The sequence below is a fragment of the Rhea americana genome, unplaced genomic scaffold, assembly GCF_003343005.1.
Source record: "Rhea americana isolate MKP2758 unplaced genomic scaffold, rheAme1 scaffold_18, whole genome shotgun sequence".
Lineage (NCBI taxonomy): Eukaryota > Metazoa > Chordata > Aves > Rheiformes > Rheidae > Rhea > Rhea americana.
In genome coordinates this window covers 3,285,586-3,308,295 of record NW_028185927.1, presented here as the reverse complement: position 1 = coordinate 3,308,295, position 22,710 = coordinate 3,285,586, and the positions used below count along the sequence as shown (strand labels likewise).

Below are 22,710 nucleotides of genomic sequence, written 5' to 3'. Positions count from 1 at the left end.
TCAGTTATAAATGATATTTTCTCATCTTTCGTAGTGTAACTGGTTAGGTTGGTTTNTTTTTTTTTTTTTTTTACACTTTTCTGCTTTTGTTTTTTTTCTCTTTAATCTTTGTCATTAGTATCTTCATAGTGTTTCTTACCCTGAGAAGGATGCAGGTTAATCAATAACATATAAACAACCAATGTTTACATGTATATTTCTTTATAGCATTTTTATTTAGTGTAGAAAAATCAAACTTCTGGATTTCTTTTAATTCTAAAGTTAAACCATGGTTTTTATTGTTTTTAATATTTAATTGCTGAAGTATTGTCTATAGGTCAAACTTCAGATGCACTAACATTTTTCATCATCAAATTTGATAGTTATGTTCAGACAGGGGACTTTGGCAAACCAGCCACTTTCAGCAACAGCTCTTTTATTTTTCCCCCTATACGATGGCTCTGTGTGAACATACTCCTTTTTATAAATCCCTTGTTTACTGTACTTTTAGCCTTAAATTATTTTTGTTGCAGTTTAAAGTCTCCTGTCATGCCACACATTTTACTAGGAACATCTTATCTTAAGACTAGTGAAATATTAGCAAATTCAAAGTCTTAAATAAAGAATTAAAGTAAGCAGTGAATTCAAACGGAGTGTGCATTTTCAGATTAAAAGTTTATAATACTTTGCGGTAAAATAGCGTGATCAAAGAAATGATTCAAATATAATTTTTATTTGCTTAAGCAGTAAATGGTACATATTATGTTATCTTTTTTTGCTGTCTAACGTGTATATTGTTGAATTTCTGCTCTCTGGGAAATAAAAATAATAATAATTAAAAAAATCCTGTTTGCAAATCAGACCTGAGTTAGAGAATGACTGTGCCCAGAATTCTAGGTGGCAGAGAATGACTAGAATTTGGTCTCTTGTGTCATCTTTTAATTAAAAAAAAAAAAAAAAAACTTTCTGCTCTAATTACTATTAATTAGTGGACAGCCTGGATCCTATACATGGTCCTGGTGTCAATTTAATGTGAATTATAAACACTGCAGGAAATTGCAGGAAGCTCATTCCTAGAAAGGAATTATAGAAGTCATCTAGTTATCTGGCTCTGAAGTAGTTTATTTCTCTCAAGGATGCCTAGATATAATTGTGTTGAGTTTTCATGAAAGTCTGCATTGAAGTTCATTTTGTGGCTTCTCTGGCTAATCAGGTTTAGCATTTAAKCTAGTTCTCTAATTTCTAATCTAAATTTCAGTAGCCAATGCCATTCCTTTTGAGTATTTATGTTTTAAGACTTGCATTTTTACTGTTTGTTGTTGACTAAATAAGCCCAATTTCTTCAAATTCTTCATGTCATATCTTGTTCTTTTCTTCTGTCACCTTTTCTAGAAGTTTAGTGTAGCACACAGATTGGACAAGTTATTTTAATTTTGTCTTCATCATCACTGAATAGTGAGGAGTACTCCAGATTTGATACACCACACCTTTTCAGACATACCGGAATGGCAGTTGGCACTTTTTTTTGCAACGACATTACATTGTTCTTATTTATATATTCAGCTTCTGGTTCAGTTTAACCCCTCACATTCTTTTCAACAGTGCCTGTACCCAATTCCTTTTACTATCGGTGCATTGGATTATTTCCTTTCCATCCCCCCACCCCCCTTTTTTTAACTTGTCCTTAAGTTAATTGCATTTTGGGGATAGGTATAAAAATATATATTTTATAAATAAAAAACTGTATTCATATGTTCTTTTTAACTCCTCCTTCTTCTGGTTGGGCATGTCCCCTGACTTATGTAGTGCCTCTTGTACTTGCTGTTCTTCTCTTTTTGGCCCTGTGGTCCTAAAGACTGAGGTTCTTGAGGCTACAGTTTGGTAGTGGTAGCTTTAGTTTGGTGTAAGAATTAATCTGTCCCACTCTCTAAGTAATTTGTCAAGAGTTCAGATACCCGTGAGATTTTTTTTTTTCTGGTACTCTCCATGTTCTCTGTGCTCCCCACCTTTGCCATTTCTTCATTCCACTTGCTTGAGGATTTTCTTCTTCCTCACCTGCTGACTTCTGTCATTGATCTGTTCTGTTTTAATGGTGGTCTTGTGGTGGATGCCCCAGTGCCCTAGGGTATCTTCCCCTTCTTTGTCATTTTTAACATGGAGCATTTGTATTTAAAGTAATTGTTACTGAATTTCTATTTTATATCCTTTGCATCCTAAAYGCGTTTATTTCTTTAGAGCTTTAACGTGAAAAAGCACGTTGTAAGCTGTTTTAATAAATTTACCATTCTTTCTCTGTGCTGTGCATGGCTCCTCTTGCGATGCTCCGCTTCTGTGACCTGAATGACTGACATCAAAAATCACTGTTTCTTGGAGATAGTGATATTGTAGGTACAATTGTAAAAAYTGGGAACTGAGGAACCTTGTTTTATTATTTATGTCTAAATCATTTGTGAGCATAGGTTTAACTGGCGCATAAGCCAAAATTGGTTTATTCCCAATTGTGTACTGTTTCTCTGCTTGTCTTTGAGCAAAAGAAGTTCTTTTGCTTGTCACAAGGTGAATGYGACAAGTTTATCCTTTTGCTAATCTCACTTTTCCAGAAATGTTTGTGATAATTTAGAAAGGTGGAGCCTTGGCTTTCCTTGGATTAACTCAGTGGTATATGTCACACAACAAGATATGTCTTCTGAAACTTCCATAGACTTTCGTTTCTGCTAATTATAATGGAACTGCTGTAAGATAGGGGGAATGTCAGAATTCACTCAGCTGTGTGAGTTACTTTATCTTCATGTGAAATACTGCTTTAATGGAATTGTATCTGTGATTACATGTAGGACCAAAATTTCTTCCTCGTGCATGCAGAATGAGTGTGAGAGGATGCATGGTGGTCTTCATGAACAGTCACTTACTTGGCTTGCGTTTTCATGAGTGATACAGCATGAATACTTTCTTGCTTGCTTGTTCAACACTGGCTGAAAAATTTCTTAACATTATCTTTCTAAAGATGCAGTAATTGTTTGTGAGCACAATCAACTTTATTTGGAAGTATCCAATAAACAGTTACTTAAAAAGCATGATTTATTTGCTGATTAGTAACAAATTAACAAAATTTCCAAATGTGAAACTAGTATTGAACGATGCCTTGGCAAACTATATGAAATGAGAATTAACATTTTGTAAACTYAAGAAAAACTGAGACTGCACCTTTAAAGAATAATTAAGAACTTTTTATTGATGATCATACACAGCTGTGAAAGTAAATCACCAAGAGCTTGCATTGCCAATTGCTGATTTTTCCTCTTTTAATAATATGCTGCAYGTAGACAAAGATGACCTGTCCCCAACTTCTGAGGTTTGGGGTGTAGACCAGGGACTAATAAGTAAACTGAAGGAATGAAAGGGGAAGAAAGGGGTAAAGAGTAAGTGGAGATTCTGAATCTTGTAATGCAACGCTTYTTTGCCTAGCTATATAGAAGACAATTTTTTCTCAAAAGTTTTTATTTCCATTAAACATTATTTTTTGGTAATGGGGGCAACCAACTTTAACTTTTCCCATGCTGAAAGTGAATATGTTAAAACCTTTATTTTCAGCCATTTCCTAGATGAGAAATGGTGAAAACAYATAGATATTTAAGATTAAATTAAGAGAAATAACCACTTCGAAGTGAGAGTGTAAATATGAGTGAACAACATTGCATTTTGGGGATATTTCTACTCCAAAAGTTCTAAGAAAGAAGAATTAACTTTCTCCACTTTAAGAACTAAAATACTCTTGTAATGATTTTTTTTTAAATCAGCTTGAATTTAATTGAAGCTTGTTTTAATTGCTATTTATTGGCTTGTGTGTATATCTAAGAATGAGAATTAAAAAATGCACAATGTGAATACAAACTTTTTTGTGGATTTGCTTATGGTTTAATTTTTATTCTTCACTTTTCTGTACTGAGATCTCTTTACTCTTGAGAGGAGGAGTTTTCAAACCAGCTGACCTTTTAAAATTGCATAAATTAAACCAAACTTCAGCTTTTAAGTAACTTTAAAAGGTATGACTAAATTATATTGGCTATACAAAGCTCTTAGTGGATAAAATGGCATTAATTCAGTGTCAGTCTGGAGAAATTCCTGTGACTGCAGTGGTTTTTATTTTGGAAGTGTATTAGTATAGTTTCTAGCTATACTCAATAAAAATAACTTTGGACCTGAAAAGGTGTGTGAATGCATACTAACTAAATTAGGTGATAATGAATTAAAATGTAGTACTTTATAAGAAGAGTTCTGTAATTGTTAAGATAAAATTTGAAATCACTCTGAGCAAGGTCTAACAAATTAAAAATCAGTTTGTGCATGTTGATTGTTTTCAGCAGTTTTGCATGACTCGCACATACATAAATATACAGTTTTTGGCAAGGTAAAAGCTATTAAAATTTATGTAGTAGTCTGGATGATAATCGAGTTTCTTCATTTGACATGTAGATTACCAGTTAACATCTATCAGATTCACAAGAACTATTTTGTAAGGATAGAAACTTCCTTTTAATACCCGAATAGATTTTCTTATTTGAAATTTTTTCAGTGAACTTTCCACTTTTTAGACACTTTTGTAAGCCTAGTGGCAGAAAATTAGCAGCAAMTGTTTTGATTTACGGAAAAAATAATGAAAGCATTTAGGAGATTGTGTCTTTATATTATCTCACACAAAAACAAATAAAACAATTTCAAAAGCTTTAGAAACTATACTTTTGCTTGAAAGTTTACTTCTGCCCTTTTCACACACCACCACACCAGTTTCTGCTTCTGGYTTGCATAAGGTGAGCAGGTGTAAAACAGTCACAAGTGGTGTTACGGGAATAAAACTGTCCCAAAAGCTCTTTCCAGGACTCTAAATTTGTTTTCTTTCCACTATTCCAGCGGCATCTTTTTACTTGTCTAGAAAGGGTTTCTCATTTCTGCAGTTAYTGTTTTCTTGGGTCCTATGCAGTTAAGAATTTTCATCATTTTGTTTTTCTGTCTGCAGCAGTCTTACAGTTTCCAGAAGAGGAGCATAATCTTCACTGATCAAAACAATACTACTTTGTCAAAAAATGGAGTTTTTATGGTCTATGTTGCTGATAAAATTAGGAGTGACTATGTAAAATCAGCAGTAGTTCTTCTACCTGAAATGCCTTACTTTAAGCATGAAAATTTAACAGCATATCATCAAAACGCTTCCCTTCATCTCTTCCCTGCAGCTGCTACAAACACAATAACGTTAGCTTTTGCACCCTGAAAGATGTGACATACTGGMTATCAATTGTCATCTGACTTCGTATTAAATGCCTTTTGACAGAGTCAAAGCTGGAGAAGTACTYTCTTGATCAAATTTTGAAACCTGCTTATTAGGTTTCAATTAGAAAACTGATTGGGGTACAACTTTGTATCACACTTCTATAAAGTGACGTAAGTCACTGCCTCTGGTGTGTTTTTTCATGGGGGGAGGGGGTGTTGTGTGGTTGTTCGGGGGGTTTTCGTTTGGTTGGTTTTTTGTTTTGTTTTTTAAGTTTAAGCTGCCTTCTCTTTTGGGAGTCCCTGAGCTTATAGTCTTACAGGAAGGCTCGTGGGATTCTGCACTGGTGTGACAGTAGTTCCTGATTAAAAATTGGCCTCTAACTCACTGAGTAAATCGAACAGCACAACTTAACACACAGAAAACKTATGCATTTAAGGTTGGCTGTTTTTATTTGAAAACTGTTTGTTTGTTTTGTAGATTTCTCTAGGCTTTTTCTAATATTCTGGGACTGGAAATAGCATAGGAGTTGCTTCTGTATTCCAGCTTTTAAAGTCTGATCATTTGCTGCACTTCATACTGAATAGTCATCTCTTACTTTGGCCTTCAGAATTTCTAAGGGTATTGTCAGAGACTATCAAAATACATTTTTGGAGGTGTGTGTCGCATCATAGTGATGAAATAAATAAGTATTAACTATTAACCTGTTGCAGTATTTTGAGGACAGCATAATAGGGCAGACACTTTAATGGATTCTTTTGTCAGCTGTCCGGTTGTAACTATAGAATGTCTGAATTCAAAGTGTTTTCTTGGTGGCAGGATCTTTATAGCGCTGTTCGGGTATGGTAACTATTCATTCCAAATGTAAAGATTAGTAATTGAAGAGACGTTGATTGGATTCTAGTTTAAAATTTCTGTAGTCTACATTCATATGTTTTCTTGTTGGAGAAACCTTAATTCAGGTCACCTGCTGGCAGCACACATTTCATCCTAAAGTAATATTTGGTTGACTTGCTTTTTTTTTAACTCATCGTGATAGTCACTGTGTTACGTGGAAAAACTACTTTCTTATGAAGGAAAGATTCTTAGTTATATTTTTTTAAAATATTATAATTACAGAATTTCATTAGGTTGAATTACAYTTAGAATATCAGCAGTGAAAAAACCTCAGCCTTTGTTTATTGAGTGTTTTATATTCAAAACAAAAAGACCTACTCTGGACTTCATTGTCATAAATAGGTAAGGAACGTAGGTTTGATTTCCACCAAGCCATCATCTTTTATAAGCTTACTTCTTATGCTGATGTGCTGAGAGTAAGGCCTCTAGTTTCTTGCCCGAGTTTGATAATTCCTCTTTGGCAGGCAAATCAGTGCTGACTTCCTTCTTTTTTTTCCATATACCATCTGCCAAATTTTTAGAACATAATACTTGATGATACATACCACACTTGACAGCATTAGGTCAGAATAATGTGTTCTTCAGCAACTAGGAAAGTACTTATCATACTTTAAATTGTACATTTGGATCACTATTAAAATGAAGATCCTTGTACTGATTTTCCTGTGTGCGTGAATGCATAGTCCTTGTAATTCTTCTAATTATCTCTTGAGTCTCCTGTTCTTCCACAGTCTAGTTTGTTGTATGTGGAAAGGTATCTTTCCCAACCACTRTTCTATCCTTGCAATCTAGAAATATGGTGTAATAGCTGCTGAGCGTGAAAGCGAATGTAGAACTATTACAATCTTCATTAGCGTCACCTCTTTATGTAAGGCAAACCCTATGTTAGATTCGGACTTGGCTATTAACATCTTGGAGCTAATAGAAATCTGTTTGTGGCTTTTCAGACTACAGCCTCTTGGTGCTGAATACCTGTYTCCCTTTTAATCTCTGAAGGAAGGTACATTGAGATGGGATAGTGAGTGTCCCACTTTTGTTCATAGCAGTTTGAAGTTAACTGATTGTTTTGTTTTATTCTTAAGAATCAAGGGAGAACTAGAACATAGTTGGCCATTTGGTACCGTGGACATAGTTTTTTTTTTAATGCAGAGACAGCACATTCTTATCCTTAAAAATCTCTTTATAGTATTTAAAATACTTCACCAATGGTGAAGTACACCACTTACATATTTCTAGTTTTGAATAAACAGTGTGTGATCATCATAGAAGATCTTAATCTTGAATATTGACATTTTTTAGCAGGAAGTGTAGAGAAGTTAATGGGAACAGCAGATGCTTTTTTGTGAACTTCAAAGACATCTTTGTATTGTATGAGGGATTGAGGGCTGTTTTCAGATCATGCCTCAAGGATGAGAATTGATGAAATTTGTTCAAAAACATTAAAAGGCAAAACTGACAGTCCCCTAATCAACGACACATTGAGTGAGTGGCTGGTTCAAGGTAACAGTGGGTGGCAGAGCGGGGGAACTTCTAGCTCCTTAGTCTGCTCCAAGACTGAAATCTGTGTTCATATGTTCAGGGTGAAGGTGCTTAGGAAAGAGACATTCAATTTGGATGCAAATTAGAGCTTACAGGGTCATTTTTCTGGATGTGCTGAATAGTTCAGGCTGCATATCAACATATCAAAGACAAGTGTGATTTCTGCCGGAGAACAAAGAACCGTATATTAAACTGTAGTGTTGAGGCTACTCATGGTAACTTTTATCATGTCGTACAGTGATTGCTGTATAAAATCTTCAAAAACATAGCTACTGGTGGTCACATTAAGTGGCTGAAAGTCAACTCGAATAGAGAACACACGCATGCACGCTTTGTGGTCTGTGTGGTTGAGACCTGGACCTCTCCTTTAAAATGAGATCTCACCTGCTGACCCCAACTGTTGTACCTTTAAAATGAAATCTTACCCATCTTAATTTGATGGCTATTAAAAAAAAATAAAAAAGTGTAGCTGTAAAACGGAGATTTATCATGGTAGTAATGAAAAGGAGCCTCCTCTGTCTCTTTAGATAGAGGCCAGATTTGTGCTTTTTAGGGCTAGGTACAGTTCATTCCAATCTGCTGATCTGTAGAAAACTGGTTAGGTGACATGATAGAACTGATCATCAGGTCTGAAAACACTATAAGCTGAAGCATGTAACAGTACAGGCAAGATGCAATGCAACTGTGGGCCAGCAAAARTGAAAGGACTTTCTGATACTTCAGTTCCACAAGAAAGAACATTGTTCTCATTTTCTCTCCTTTAGCATTTGTATTTAATAAGACTGTAGTGGTGGTAAATGCAGATTCTGTCCCTGCCCTCATGACTGCTTCCTCTGCTGTTAAATTCAATCAGAATAAAATCTTTATTTCTCAGGCATTTAAAGGARTGTTATGTGTTCCAGATACTAATTCTCTCTGCAGGAAAATATTTCACCAGCTTCTATAGTCTCCTCTCAAACTCAAGCAGGTCTCTCTCTGTGTTAGTCCTTGCCTTTTCCACCTGTATCTTTATTACAAAAAATAACTTTTTACTTCTAGGTGTATTTAGAAGTGATTCTGCCTCAAAGAGTAGCATTGTAACCAGGGAAGAAAATTTTGATAACTTTACTCTCACTCCATTAGCTGAGAACATGGATTTCTAGACTCATTTCTGTATGAGTGAGATGAAAGTCTGTTCTCTTGTATGAGGGAGATGCTTGGAAAGCCACTTGTTCTCAGGCAACTTCAGGGTAGCCACTCATAGACTTAATGGGAGTATTAAAAAGGATAGGCATTGTATGCTCTTGCTGTGGTTCTATTTCCACAAATAATTTTCATTGTGCTCCTTCTGTGTTTTCTCCAGAGAATTCACTTTGTTGATGGATGCTTATTTTTGATCACATCACTTGTAGCCACTTTTTTTTTTTTTTTTTTTTTTTTTTTTTTTTTTTTTTTTTTAATAATCCAAATGAGGTCATAAGACAGAAATGGTTAGGTACTATTTGAAAGGTTGTGTTTTAGTGTTTTTTAACAGTTAAGTGAACATTTCTACTTTTGATAATAAATCATTTGCAATTCTATTATTTTTTTAAGAGTATGAAGGCTGTGTTTTAGTCTGCATTTTCTTTTTAATAATACTAGCGTATGTCACCTTGGAGTTTAATAAATTGTTTCCTACCATATGTAAAAATGACCATATTTTAAAATCAGTTTCTTTTAATAGCCCCCTTTAAAGACAGTAAGCACTTAAATTTTAGTAAGAAAAGCACACAGTTTTTTGTGGTTTTTTATATTCTGCAGTTTAACTACCAAGAGTGTAGTAAGTAATTGACTAAAATCTGTTTGTCATGTGTCATTGTGGATCAATTTTTTAACTAGATTCCATCATTATGAATGAAATTTCRCTTTATGATTGAAGCCTGACTTTTTGACATTCAAGCTGTTTTGTGGGAGAAGAAATGAATTTATTAATTTATATAAAATATAAATATTTTTGAATGGACTATTCTTGTTTGCTRTTTTTAGTATCTTCATCATGAATTTAATGCATGTATAATAAAATGTCTTGTTTCTAGAGGCATATTTGTATAATAYATTTAATATCCGTATGCATATTACATACAGTGCTGGGAACATGCTTCCTCTTGGATTTAAAAAATTTTATACAATTTAAGTACCATTCAAAAACAGGGAAAGTTAATTGTKTGTTGCACCCTCATCATGAATTATCTGTACTTTTCCCCTCATTTATAAGGTAACTTTTTATTTGCACTCTGTTTTTCAGTGTTAAACTGTTTAGTGTAGTTAAAGCTGTCTAATATTGCAAATGTTTAACTCCTATGTATTTTGTTTAATGATTAACTTTCTTTTAACGTTTGGCTTGACTTCTCACTAGGGCTGTAAGATGCTGAGTTTTTTTTTCTCCTCCAGCAAATTATAAAATATGTCTACAGAACATAAAGCACTTATTCTTTGATTTGGTGAATTGAAATCTTTTGCATATAGTCTTCAGATTTATGAATTAACTCCTCCTTTTTTGGATTCCAAAAGATTGATATTATTAATATACAAAAGAAGTTTTAAGGAGGTCCCAGCAGTAATAATTCTTGTTTAATTAGTTAACTGGATTTTTAGACTTCTGTCAAGTCAAGCGGTAGCAATCAAATGAATTTTTGCTGCTGACATTAATTTACAGGAGTCAACAGGACAAAACTTCACGACATGATAGCTGATCTGGGCGATGATGAGCTACCCCACATCCCTTCAGGAATCATTAATCAATCTAGGTCACCCTCTTCTAGAATGACTGATCATGAAGGTGCAAGAGCAGAGGAAGGTACAAAATATTCAGCTACTTATTATATTTCAGGAGGTTTCTTTAAGAAAGTGCACACAGTAATTTACTGTCCCCTCTTAAACTTCATACAGTTGCAGATTACAAAAAGACACTTCATTATTATTTACAGTTCTTCCCAAATGGTTTTGTGAGAATATAGCCTGAGTACTTGTGGCTTGTCACAGCTGACCTTAATTTCACAWTTATTTTTAAACAGTCTTATGTACAGCTGTGTGTTCTTATGCTATTGACTGTTAAATCCCTGTTTGCTGACCCTGTGCTAGGATGACCTTATACAAATAGGGTGTTATAAAACTTGATTGAGGGCAAAAAAAGGTGAGTGTTAACATTTGATGCACAGAGTACGTTTAAAAGCTAAGTTTAAAAATGGTTATTTATGAGACCAATGTGTCTCTTTTTCCTCGTATTTAATATTCAGGGTTTTTTAATTCTCTTGTTCTATTTTACATTATGTTTTTCTGCTCTTATGTTTCTTTACAAAGTATTAGTTCCAATTAGTTCCAATTTCAGATACATCTTAAGCAGTGGAAGTTAGTGGCAAAAGATTGTCTGAGTAGCAGAAAATCTTGTATTCAGCTTTTTGCCACCTATGATTTTTTGTAATTTTTTGTTTTGAAGGAATTGTAGTAACTTTGAGGTTAGAATACTATGATGCAAATTATCCATCTTCTACCTAAAATGAATTCAGATTCAGCTATTTTAGGATAATGTTTGACCTATAAGTCCTGGCATAGTATCACCTCTCACGGAATTTGGGAGAATTTCCATTATTACAGGCGCTGATAAGACTACCAGCAGTCTGACTGTTAGCTGGTTCTTCCCTATTAATTCCTGTCCCCAGCCAAGCAAACTTCCTGTTTTGAATTTTTTTTCTCTCTCCCAAACTCTTATTTCACATAAGTGTTTGTCTTCTCACCTTGTCTTTTGCCCCTTTCTTTTCATGTATGTTTTGATTTACAATTAGAATATGTACCAGTGTAAAATTTACTAGCAAAGGGCAATTGAAAATCTTCTGTTTAATTTTCACGCAGTGAAACTCATGTACATGTATCTTGCAGTATCGCTATAATGTGGTGTATTCTAGTAAAGGTATTAACTTTCTCTATAGCATATACYTCATGTGCTAGGTATTTCAGGATACCTTTTAGCCTTGTTAAAGTATTAAGGACATTTGGTGCTACAGGTCCCTCCATCTAGATTAGGCTTTTTTCCAAGCTGCAAGTGCAAGTACCATGTATGGTGTGCAGGGAAGCACAGATAATCATTGTTAAGGACAGGCCATACAATTTTCATGTATTCTACAGACTTCCTATTAATTAAAAATACTTTACATAACAATTTCATGAAGAAATAGGTAACATTTGAAGGTGAATTTTATTGCCTGGTTCATGTAACGTAGTATATGTGCTACAGTTCAAACAATAACAAATTATCTGTGCCATTTGCAAATAAGCTCTACATTCTGGATTAAATTTTCATACTATTTAATATCAGTATAATTGATTAATTGTGTTTTTTCATAACTTTTAAAATTCAAATGTTAGGATATAAGTTTTTCTGCTTGGTCAGAAATTACATCCTGAATATTTTGATAGCTTTTTAATGTCTTTGTCTATTTGTCTGTGCTATATGGTACAAAGATGCAAGTAGGAAAGATTATTATTATCTTTGAATTCCTTCTATGTCCATTTATTRGTGGTAGTAATAAAACAAGGGCAAAATACTTCATTATAATAAGACGCTGATTTTGCTCAGTTATTTATCCAGCTATGTTTCTCATGACTATACATGTTTTATGCTGCATTCTGCTCTTAATGAGCATTTCTTCTGCTTCTTAGTGTTACTACGCAATAAAAGGAATGACTTAATCTTATCCATATAGAAAAATGGATTATTAAGTTCCACATCCCCCCCCACCGGTGATGCAGTTCTCAGTTGAGGAAGTAAACTATTGTCCAGCATAGTTGGGAATATAATCTTTTATTCTCTGTTTATTATTATTAACACAAGTACCTGGTTAAATATGATGAGAAACTTGCTCTGCCATAATTCCACTGTATAGTTTTGCCAATAAGAAATTTGGGGTTTCATTTCACCACATTGCATGCTCTCTCAAAAGGAGAGTCAACTGCAACATAATCCTCTAACCCATGTATTATTTAGAGAATTATTATTGTTGTTATGGGATTTTTTTTCTTTTTGAAGATGCATAGAGCACTGGGCAATCTCCTTTTTTTGACAGGTAATGAATAGCAGCGATAGCTAATTGCTCAGCCACATGTGGTACAATATTGAATGCTACTGTTGTCATATTACAAATTACCTTTCTAGAGAAAAGATTAAGATGTCCCTGTCTTAAACAGTAYACAACAAATGCAAATATGGATATAGATATTTAACTGGAGGTTAAAGCAGCTTCAGACTGTACAAACACTACTGCTTGAATTTGATTATCCATAGTGTCAGAACTTCAGGATAAGAAACGCTGGTTAGGATTGGCCAAGCAAATATTTAATTCCTGTATCTTTTTACTTCCTTTTACCTACAAGGAAACTTGTACTATCACTTATCTTTTTACTTGGTACTTACTGGTTGCATATTCAGTTAAACATAAATGTTACTCTGTGAGGATAATAGCATACTARGTTTAAAAAAAATACCTGGATACTGTCTTTAAAGATAAAACATTCACTAAGTAATTTAACTTTCTCATATACATTTGTCTATTGTAATGATGTTTGTGATGTGCCAAGCCGTGGATTTTTGTTTTAGTAATTATAACTCCATGCATTTTTCATTGTATTAYTTTTCCACAATCAGTCTTTATAAATCTTGGAATTATCTTTTTAACTTTATTGAATATGGCATTTATCTTAAAAATAAAATAAAAAAGTAACAAATTAATTAGAATTCATCTGCAAGTAGATTAAAATGTAGCTATACTATTGACAACTTTTTAGTGTTGAGAAATACTTTTCTAAATTTCAGATAGCATTAATTTTGAATTTTCGGGTGATGGCATGTTCAACTCTAATGCAAATAAAATTTGATAAATTTATAAACAGTCCCTTAATGTAGTAGTATTTTCCTGTGGTAGTCCTTCAGTTTTAGCATACAGTACATTTTCAGAAGAGTTTATTTAATATCTGATAAAAACAGATTTGAGAGCAACATTGCTCTCAAAAAATATTAGCCTCACAGATTAAGGAACCCATTTAAACCATATGAGCCTATCCTAAAAATTAAATAGGAGTCATAGCATCAAAAAGGGGATGGAAAATGTTRTCAAATTTAGAATCAGCATATTGCCTTTTTCCTTGGTGATCAGAAGCTTTGCTTCTGCTGCTGTATTTGGGAAGTTTTGGCTTGTAAGTGGTTAGTTGTATTTGTGATGCTGAGATCCTCTCAGGTCATTAGAGCAGAGCCATTTTTGGAAAGTTCAAATAAAAGAACTAAAAGTCCTTCTAAGGGACAGGGGGAAAAAACTATATGACTTTTTTTCTTTTTCTTTTCATAGCCTTTACCACTTCTCTCTGCCTCTGAAGTAATTGAGGTGCTAGTTGTTACTTATTTGAAAATTTCACAATTTAGGTTCTCCCAAAGAATATTTGTCATGTTATTTTAACTCTTGCTTTTACATAAAACCTTGTGCATCTCCCCCTTATTTTTATGCTCAGTTCAGACAATTTTACTAAAATACCAATCCTTAGAATTGAGGGTTTTCTAGGAATATGGCTTATTTCTGAAATAATGTTGAGTGGTTTGGGGGTAGATTCTCAAATTGAGATTTCTAGTAAAATATTAACAAAAAYAAAAAGCTTGTTTGTACAAGAGCATTGTAAACTTACTTCGGGCTATGAATTTAATGTAGTATTTAGATATGTCCAGGCATTTATGTGGACCGTGAATCTTTTTAAGAGAGATGATTGTGTGAAAGTAGAATACTACTTGTTCTTTACAGACACTTATAGGAAGAGTGTTCTTTATCCTGATTGGGAATGCTGTCYGAACTAATAAAGTTGCATTTTTAATAATGCAGTAGTCTTGAACAGTTAGTCTATTTTATTCTTGAGAAATGCTCTTTTGTCTCATTAAAGTTTTTCTGTTGATCTAGCTGTGTTGGTGGTTTCCTCTGCCATAGCAATGGTATCAAGCATCAATACTTGACACTTGGTGTTAGTCATTTTTCCTTTAGCTTATGTGGAACGTAACTAACATAATAGGCATTCAGATAGCCTCAAGCATAACATGATAAAGATACATGTTCAGAAAAGGAGTATTTTGATTATTAGTCCTCTTGTTTTTTCTCTTATCCTGAACAAGATGGAGACATTTTTTTCAGATTTGGAAACCTTATTTTCTGTGCATTCCTTGTTTCCTCTAGGGAGACTAGAATCAAGAGGTGTCATTAAAATACTCTATATTCTGAATCGGTGAAATCCAGAAGTAAAACAAGTTTAATATTAAAAGATGTCAGACAAGATTTTTAACAATTCTCAGATGTTCCTACTTAACTAGTGTTAATGCTTAGCTGAAGTTAGTCTGAAGTTCTTTGCCTATCAAGTGTCTCAATTCTTGCATTAAAAAAACTACTAATAAATAAAAGTGGCTTCTAACAATACGCCAAAGTATTAAAGTACTTGAGCCCTTATTGTGATACCATCACTGCTAAATTGTTATCATTTGTAGGTATAGAGGAAAGAGGGTATACAGGATTGTTGAAGCCTGTAAAGACTGTAGGTGAATGCTGGAAACTTCAGGTGCAAATTCAGAATGAATGGTTACATGACATTCATATTCATTACACACTAAATGAGAATTAATGAAAATGTTACATTTTTATTTTGAGAAGATATAGCTAGCTAAGATAAATTTCAAATGAGTATATTTTTAAACTTTCAGAATTCAAAATTATGCCGAGAAAGAGAAGGGTTTCAAAAAAAATAGATGTTTTTATTTTTGACCTAAAAAAGCTGAAGTAGAGGAGAGATTTTTCAGGGAGCCTTTAATCTGAGAGATAAAAATACTTTCTCATACAAGGATATTTGACTAGCATAAAGTGCAGAGAATTATTTGCAAATTGATAGAAGAGAGGCAACATGGTGTAGTAAACAAAGTATTTAACTGAGTATTTGGAGATCTSGGAGAGTTGTTTTCTGTAGCACTATGGAGTGACATCAGTGAAGTCGCTTCATTCTCGTGACATTTTGCATGCATGTATAAAATTGTTGGTGATGCTGAGCTCCTGTGTAAAGTATGTTGAAATCAAATGACAAAGCATAAGAATTGTGTATTTAATATGTGTGTGTTTGCACATGTGTGCATGTAGTCATGCTCTGTTTTCTTGGGGCAATATACAGTGCATACAAGTTCAGTTTTAAATTCTGCTTTGCTTTTAAGTGATGAATAATGCAGTTTTTCATCAAAGTTTTAATCACTACATTGAGACTTAAAGAAACTGTTTTGTTCTTTGTAGCTGAGCCAATAACGTTTCCATCTGGAGGAGGCAAGTCATTTATTATGGGTTCTGATGATGTTTTGTTAAGTGTTCTGGGCCTTGGAGACCTTGCAGACTTGACAGTAACAAATGATGCAGACTATAGTTATGATGTAAGTGCAATTTTATTTTAAAATTCTTTATACAGTTTAATTTAATCTGTGATAGTTGAGTCCCCTCTCCCCCCACCCTGAATATTGCAGACTTTGAGGACAAAGGTTTAGTACTAAGAACTGTTATTTGGGAGGAGGAGGAGGGAGCACCTTGCAAATGCACCAAGTAATTTGAGTGATCAGAATTAAGTAAGACAACTTGTGTTTTTGGGGTTTTTTTTTGTTTGTTTGTTTTTTACTTAAATAATTTCATTCAGATCTTTTCCCTGGGGCATTGGGTTGTGACATAAAATGCACATTGATCTCTTAGCATGAATTGTTTAAACAGAAATGGGAAGTATACTCTGAAATGGAATGTTGGAAGATGCGTCATAAAGCACAAATACTGATATTAACTTATTTTTTTGCTCTCCCCTTTGTGTTTAAGTAGTATTAACAGCACAACTATATATTGTAGTATATTTTGGATGTAAAGTTTGGGGTGTATTTTTACAATAATCCAGAATGTTCAGCGATGATTCTTAAAATTTTCACTAAGCTACTACCAGTAGTGTTTTTATAATGAATTTTTTCAGTATCTAGTAATGTTTGATGGCTGGTTAGGAAAGTGTTCAGGTAAGTCTTGCATGTTATAGCATATTTAAAACCTCTTGTGATTTTTGTTTGTAAGGTACCTCAGTGTCTTTTTGTGTTTTTAGCTTTCTTAACTTTTCAAGTTAGATGCACTGTGTCTGTATTGGAAACTATTGCTAGAAATTTTTCTTAATATCTTGGAATCTACAAAATGAAGAAATAATTCCAGGATCTCAAAGCACTTAGACTGTACACCTTTTCTATAAGCATAGTCGTCCTTCAGTATTTGTAACTGGTAGAAATTAATTACTGTAATGAAGTAAGTATTAATACTTAAATTTCTTCTTTATTGCAGAGTGTTCATTGCACAGTTATTTTCCCGTGAATAACAAACTAAAACATTAGCTGTCCCTACTTCTACTACTGGACTGTGCAAAAATGAATAAAATGGCTTTTTTTTCAAAAATGCCTTCATACATACATTTAGAGTATTGCAAGATTAAAAAATTAATTTCCTACATTTTTATAAAATATGGTTATAACAGTAAAGTTCAGAGTGCCTTTCTTTTCAAGTAACATAACATTTCTGAGAAATCATATAAGAATTTTATGTCAGAGTTCAGTTTCAGCTCTTATTTTATATCTTAACTTAGGATTTTGCCTTATGTCCAGCTAAATCTCTTGCATAATTACAGATAAAATGTGGCAGACTTGCATATTTATCACAAGATATCACAGAATCTTGTGCAGTGTTACAAGAAATTATCGCTGTACTTTGTAAAGTTCTGATATGAACAAGTGGAATTTGAAGAGAAGTTTATTCAGTAACTTCAGTGATGTAAAATACTTCAAAGCAGCTTAAATTTGAAGCATCCAGAATTAGTGGCAAGCCAATGTTATTAAYCTCCAGTAAATTCCACTGGGAATTACAAAATTGAACCAGTTTCTCACATAGTATTATATTCATTTTCTTGGTTAATTCTCCTGTTTGTATCTTCATCTAATAATTAAGAAAACTTGAATTAATGTTGGCTTGTATGAGGAAAAATGTCTAATTTTTAAGCAATTTAGAATCCCAGATCAAGCTTCTGAATTTCTCAGTTAACATTTTTTTTTACTCAATTTTACTGATGGTGAATGAGACGCATGGAAAAATCAAGCGGTAAAATTTCACTAGGGCAGCAGTTGTGATTGTGGGGCTAGATCGCAGGTGGTTTTGCAGCTGCATTGTCTGTCCCATTCCGGAGTTCAGAAGTTAGGACTGGTAGAGTCTGTTGGGTCTGTCTTACTTGCCCTGCATTAAGATTATAGAGGTAGTGTGACAACAGTTAGCTGTTATGAGACGAGCTCTTAACTGCAGAATTTTCTCATTCTATTTCAATAATCTAAAAATATGTGTTAAACACCTCTCTTCCCCTCCTGCTTGCCAAAATCTCAAGTCAACCTGTGTGCTGGGCAGCGAATGTGTGAACACTAAGTATGGGGACCCTTAGGGCAGGATTTGTCCTTGGTATTATATTTTGATTGGTTTCATTCTTGGTTGGCTGTTATTTAGTGTCATAAAAATGATTAGCAATCACATTTCAGAAGCATATGTTCCAATATCTGCCCAACTCCAGTAGTGGAAGAATACACCATCTCTCTATTACAGATCATTATTTGTTCTCCATTGAGAATTGCTAAACATGTAGAAGGTACAAGAAGTTCCTGGGCTGAAATGATGGAAGTCTGGAAGAACAGTGAAAAGCAGCATCACTGGTCATCTCACTCTTCCTTAGGCATTTTTGACTGCTTTTAGCTACTGTCAGAGACTGATACTGAGGTGGATGGATCTTAGATCAAAATACTGCAATCACTAGTATCTTTTGGTGCCATAATGGCAAAGTATGCCATCCTCCTTTGAACACTAAAGGTATTGCAAGAGTGTCTTTGATGTAAAAGAAGGAATTTGTGCTATCTCCTTCAGKACCCATAGTATTATAGGAAAAGTTGGTCTATGGAGAACAGCATTTGAGAGAGTTTCAGAAGCAGGACTGGTTTTAAGGAAAATGTCGTATTCAGCTACATCATTGCAACTTTGCAGTATATGTTTTTCTCTTATATGAAGTAYAGCTTCTGCATCAAAAATGTATAGCCATTTTGTTTATTCCAAGAAAATGAGTATTTACAGCTGAGCAAAGGCAAACTCAGGGAGCATTATAACCAGTGATATAATTGACACCAACTGATCAAACTGTGTTCAGGAGAATTAGTAATGTTTGTGGCAGAGCTGACAATTCAGTTTGTATTTGCAAAGAACTGTGTAGCACAGAGCTTCAGATTTCAACCAGACAGTGAAGYTGCCTGTGCTTCTGGGAAACTTACAGTAGAGAATAGAAGTGTTAAATATGCAAGTATGAAATACTGTCTGAGCTAATAAGGAATTTGCAAAAAAGATAATGCCTCACAAAGCTGTCAGAGCTCTGTGAAGGGGTCAAGTGATCCTGTAGATACAAATGATTTAGCTGCTTCAGTATAGTTGGATTTTCAAAATCTCTCATCAAGACCCTGCATTAAAGGTTCGTAATTACAGCTTGTTCTTGGGTCTGGAGGAAGAAATGTTACCTCATGCACTAGTATCTGACTGATACAGGAAATAAAGGATAGAAAAAGGTAATGAGTGTGACTTTTGCCATCTCTGACTGCTGTTTCACCAAACAGTAGCAGTTTCTTGGTAGCTCTTACTTGAAAAGAGGGGAATGTTCATCCTATTGTGGAGCTGAAGAAACTGAAATTCATAGCACTCAAAATTCTTTCAGGACACTCAATTTCTGGAATTATTTCCCTATAACTGTGTATCTGGAATGTGATTAGGCCATGTCTCGGTTTCTAGCTGTAGTAGAGCACTTATAGGACATCTTAATCTCATGCCTCTGAAAGCTTACCTGAAGCCACTTCCTTTTCCAGTAAGTCTACAGATCAGCAGCTCATGTTAATCTGATCTCCTGTGAACAAGTCATTTAAAATTCTCACTTTTTGTTTGTTGGCAATAGTTACATGTTCTTTAAATGTTTTAGGTTTGAACCAGAAAAAAAAAAAGAAAAGAAACCACACACAACAGAATCCCATTTTTTTTTTATATATCTGCTTGCTGACTGCTGTATGTGGCTGATACACCAGAGGGCTGTGCCACCATTCAAGGAGACCTGGACAGGCTGGACAGAGAGGAACCTCATGAGGTTCAACAAGGGCAAGTGCAGAGTCCTGCACCTAGGGAGGAATAACCCCAGGCACCAGTACAAGCTGGGGGCTGACCTGCTGGAGAGCAGCTCTGCAGAGAAGGACCTGGCAGTGCTGGTGGATGACAAGCTGACCATGAGCCAGCAATGTGCCCTTGTGGCCAAGAAGGCCCATGGTCTCCTGGAGTGCATTAGGAAGAGTGTTGCCAGCAGGTYGAGGGAGGTGATCCTGCCCCTYTACTCAGCCCTGGGGAGGCCTCATCTCGAGKACTGYRTCCAGTTCTGGGCTCCCCAGKACAAGAGAGGCATAGAGCTASTGGAGAGAGTCCAGCRKAGGGCTRYGAAGRTGATCAGAGGGCTGGAGCACCTGCCCTATGAGGAATGGCTGCGAGAGCTGGGCCTCTTCAGCCTGGGGAAGAGAAGGCTGAGGGGGGATCTGATCAATGTGGACAAGTACCTGAAGGGAGGGTGTCAAGGGGACGGGGACAAACTCTTTTCGGGTGTCCCGTGTGACAGGACAAGAGGCAGTGGGCAGAAATTGAAGCACAGGAAGTTCCGCCTGACCGTGAGGGGGAATTTCTTCCCTGTGAGAGTGACGGAGCCCTGGACCAGGTTGCCCAGAGAGGCTGTGGAGTCTCCTCCTCTGGAGATCTTCMAGGCCCGCCTGGAYKCAACCCTGTCTAACRTGYTCTAGGTGACCCTGCTGAGCAGGGAGGTTGGACTAGATGATCTCCAGRGGTCCCTTCCAACCTTACTGATTCTATGATATTTTGAAAATGGGGGAGAATGTGTAGGCTGGAAGGATACTAAGTTTAAAATCTTTAGAATTTAAATTGTAGTTGAACAGGAATGATTTAATGTACGAGTGTTCCACAGTACTGGTCACTTAGCAGTGAATACTGTAGGCATACAGTGCAGTCATCTGAAGTCATGTCTTGATATCTAGGTTTTTATAWTTGTCTCAGTGCACGTAGATCTTGGTACCCCGAGGAAATAACATTATTAGTAAGTCGAATACTTCAACTTGCATGTTCCATTCTTGGACTCCATAGCTGCATTCTGTGGTAGTGGTAGAGGATTGGCTCTGGATGTCCTTGTGTGGAAAGTCATTTTTGAGAGCATCAAAAAATCTGAAATCACTCTCCAAAGTCACAATATTATCAATTAAATGATAACACATTAAATTATGCATACTAACTATTGCTTTCTCTTCTTGTGTTTGCTGTGAGTGAGTGGTTCGTTAGGAAAAGAGGGAGGCTGGATTTACAGAAGTCTCCTTACTCTTCTGTAAGGAGTCTCTTGCCTGCAGGGGCCAGGAAGAACTTCTCTCCCTGATGCTGTCTTTTAGTTTTGCCTTCCTCAAGTGCAGTTTCTTTTAACTTGGTTCACTGGTGGTTTGTAAGGCAGAATGAGTAGGTAGGTTACTGCTCTGCCTTTTGTTTATGGGAACACAAAAAAGGAAAGGATATTTRTTTTTAGTTTAGATTAGGCACATATTAAAAATTGAGTTTTGTTTGTTTTAAGTTGTGTGGAGTGTCATCCAGTTTATAGTGCTACTTCAGCAATTCCATCCAGCAAACTCTTACTAATTCAGGCATGTCTCCGGCATTCTGACACTTCTAATCTCTTCTGTATTTTCTTGTGTATAGTAAGGTTTAGGGCTGGTTGTTTATTTTTCTCTAAGCAGATTCTGTGTAGGTTTGCAGGGGGAGGGGAACATAAAGCATTTTTGTGTCCTGACCTAAAGAAAGCTTTTGGTTGTGGTTTTTTTTTTTCTTACTTATTGTTTGTTTTGTAGACCCTCTATTCAAAACATGTAATATTTGGCTGCTTGGTGGTAAGGGACTAGAATCAATGCTTCAGTGGATCCCTTTTGTAATACACATAGAAACTTAGAAAAAAGAGAGGAGGAGCTGGTAAAGCTGTATAGTTCTGTAGTCTTTATCTTCTCATGACTTTGCTTTTTGGCATGTAGAGCAGAACAGTAGGTCGTAGTGGTACAGGTTGCCCATGCCTCCATTTTTTAGGATGGTGTTCCTGTGTCRTATTTTGAAACATTGATTTACAGTGTTGCGTCTTATTTCTTGCTTTTCCGCTTGATCTCCGCCCTATCTGGGGTCCTTTGTAATCAATGGATTCCTTTTCCTTTTCAAAGTCCTTTGTCAGTGTTTTTCTTAAATGTGTCTTTAGTAATACAGTTATTCTACTGGGTTTTCTTTTAGGGGGAGGAGGGATKGTTAGATCCTTAACTTCTTGGAAGATACGTTAATTGTTTTGTTGACTGTAGTAGGAATTAGAAARATCTATTAGAAAGATGAATGGTAAGAATTCAACCAAATTGAACTATACTAAAACATGTAAYTAGATTTCYAGGGAGCTGTACATGGTGGTTTCCRAAAGAAACAAAATATACAAGTCTGTTTCAAAAACATCAAGACTGTAAAGTCATAGTTAAGATGGGTAATGTACCCTGTTTTTGTAAGTGTTTTTGTATTCAACTCTGTAGGACCTTTGCTTCTTATCATATGTGGAAAAGCTTCAGATGAGATATCAGGATGATGCATCTTTAAAACACAGCTTATAACAGTTGTAGAAATTGAAGCAGAGAAGGCTGGAAGAAATCTCCTGAGGCTTTTGATGGTAGCTGCGAAAATCTCTGTTCTGCCTTACGTTTTACCAGATTCCTCTGAACTACTAAGATCTAAATTATCATTGCAACAGCCAGTTTCCTTAAAAATAAATTAATGAGTTTTTTCTTGAAAATAATGAGCAGCATATTCAGTCCTGGTATTTTT

General features: G+C 35.1%; 1 protein-coding gene across 1 annotated transcript in view; it reads left to right on the top strand.

Moving 5' to 3' along the window:
• The window catches only part of STRN3 (striatin 3), a gene marked incomplete at its 5' end in the record, with an annotated part of 36,354 nt that overhangs the window by 4,293 nt on the left and 9,351 nt on the right, over nucleotides 1-22,710 (top strand). The window contains 2 exons of the mRNA XM_085301665.1: nucleotides 10,353-10,493; nucleotides 15,991-16,124. Coding sequence (XP_085157791.1) covers nucleotides 10,353-10,493; nucleotides 15,991-16,124 — 275 coding nt within the window. The remainder of the gene's footprint in view (nucleotides 1-10,352; nucleotides 10,494-15,990; nucleotides 16,125-22,710) is intronic.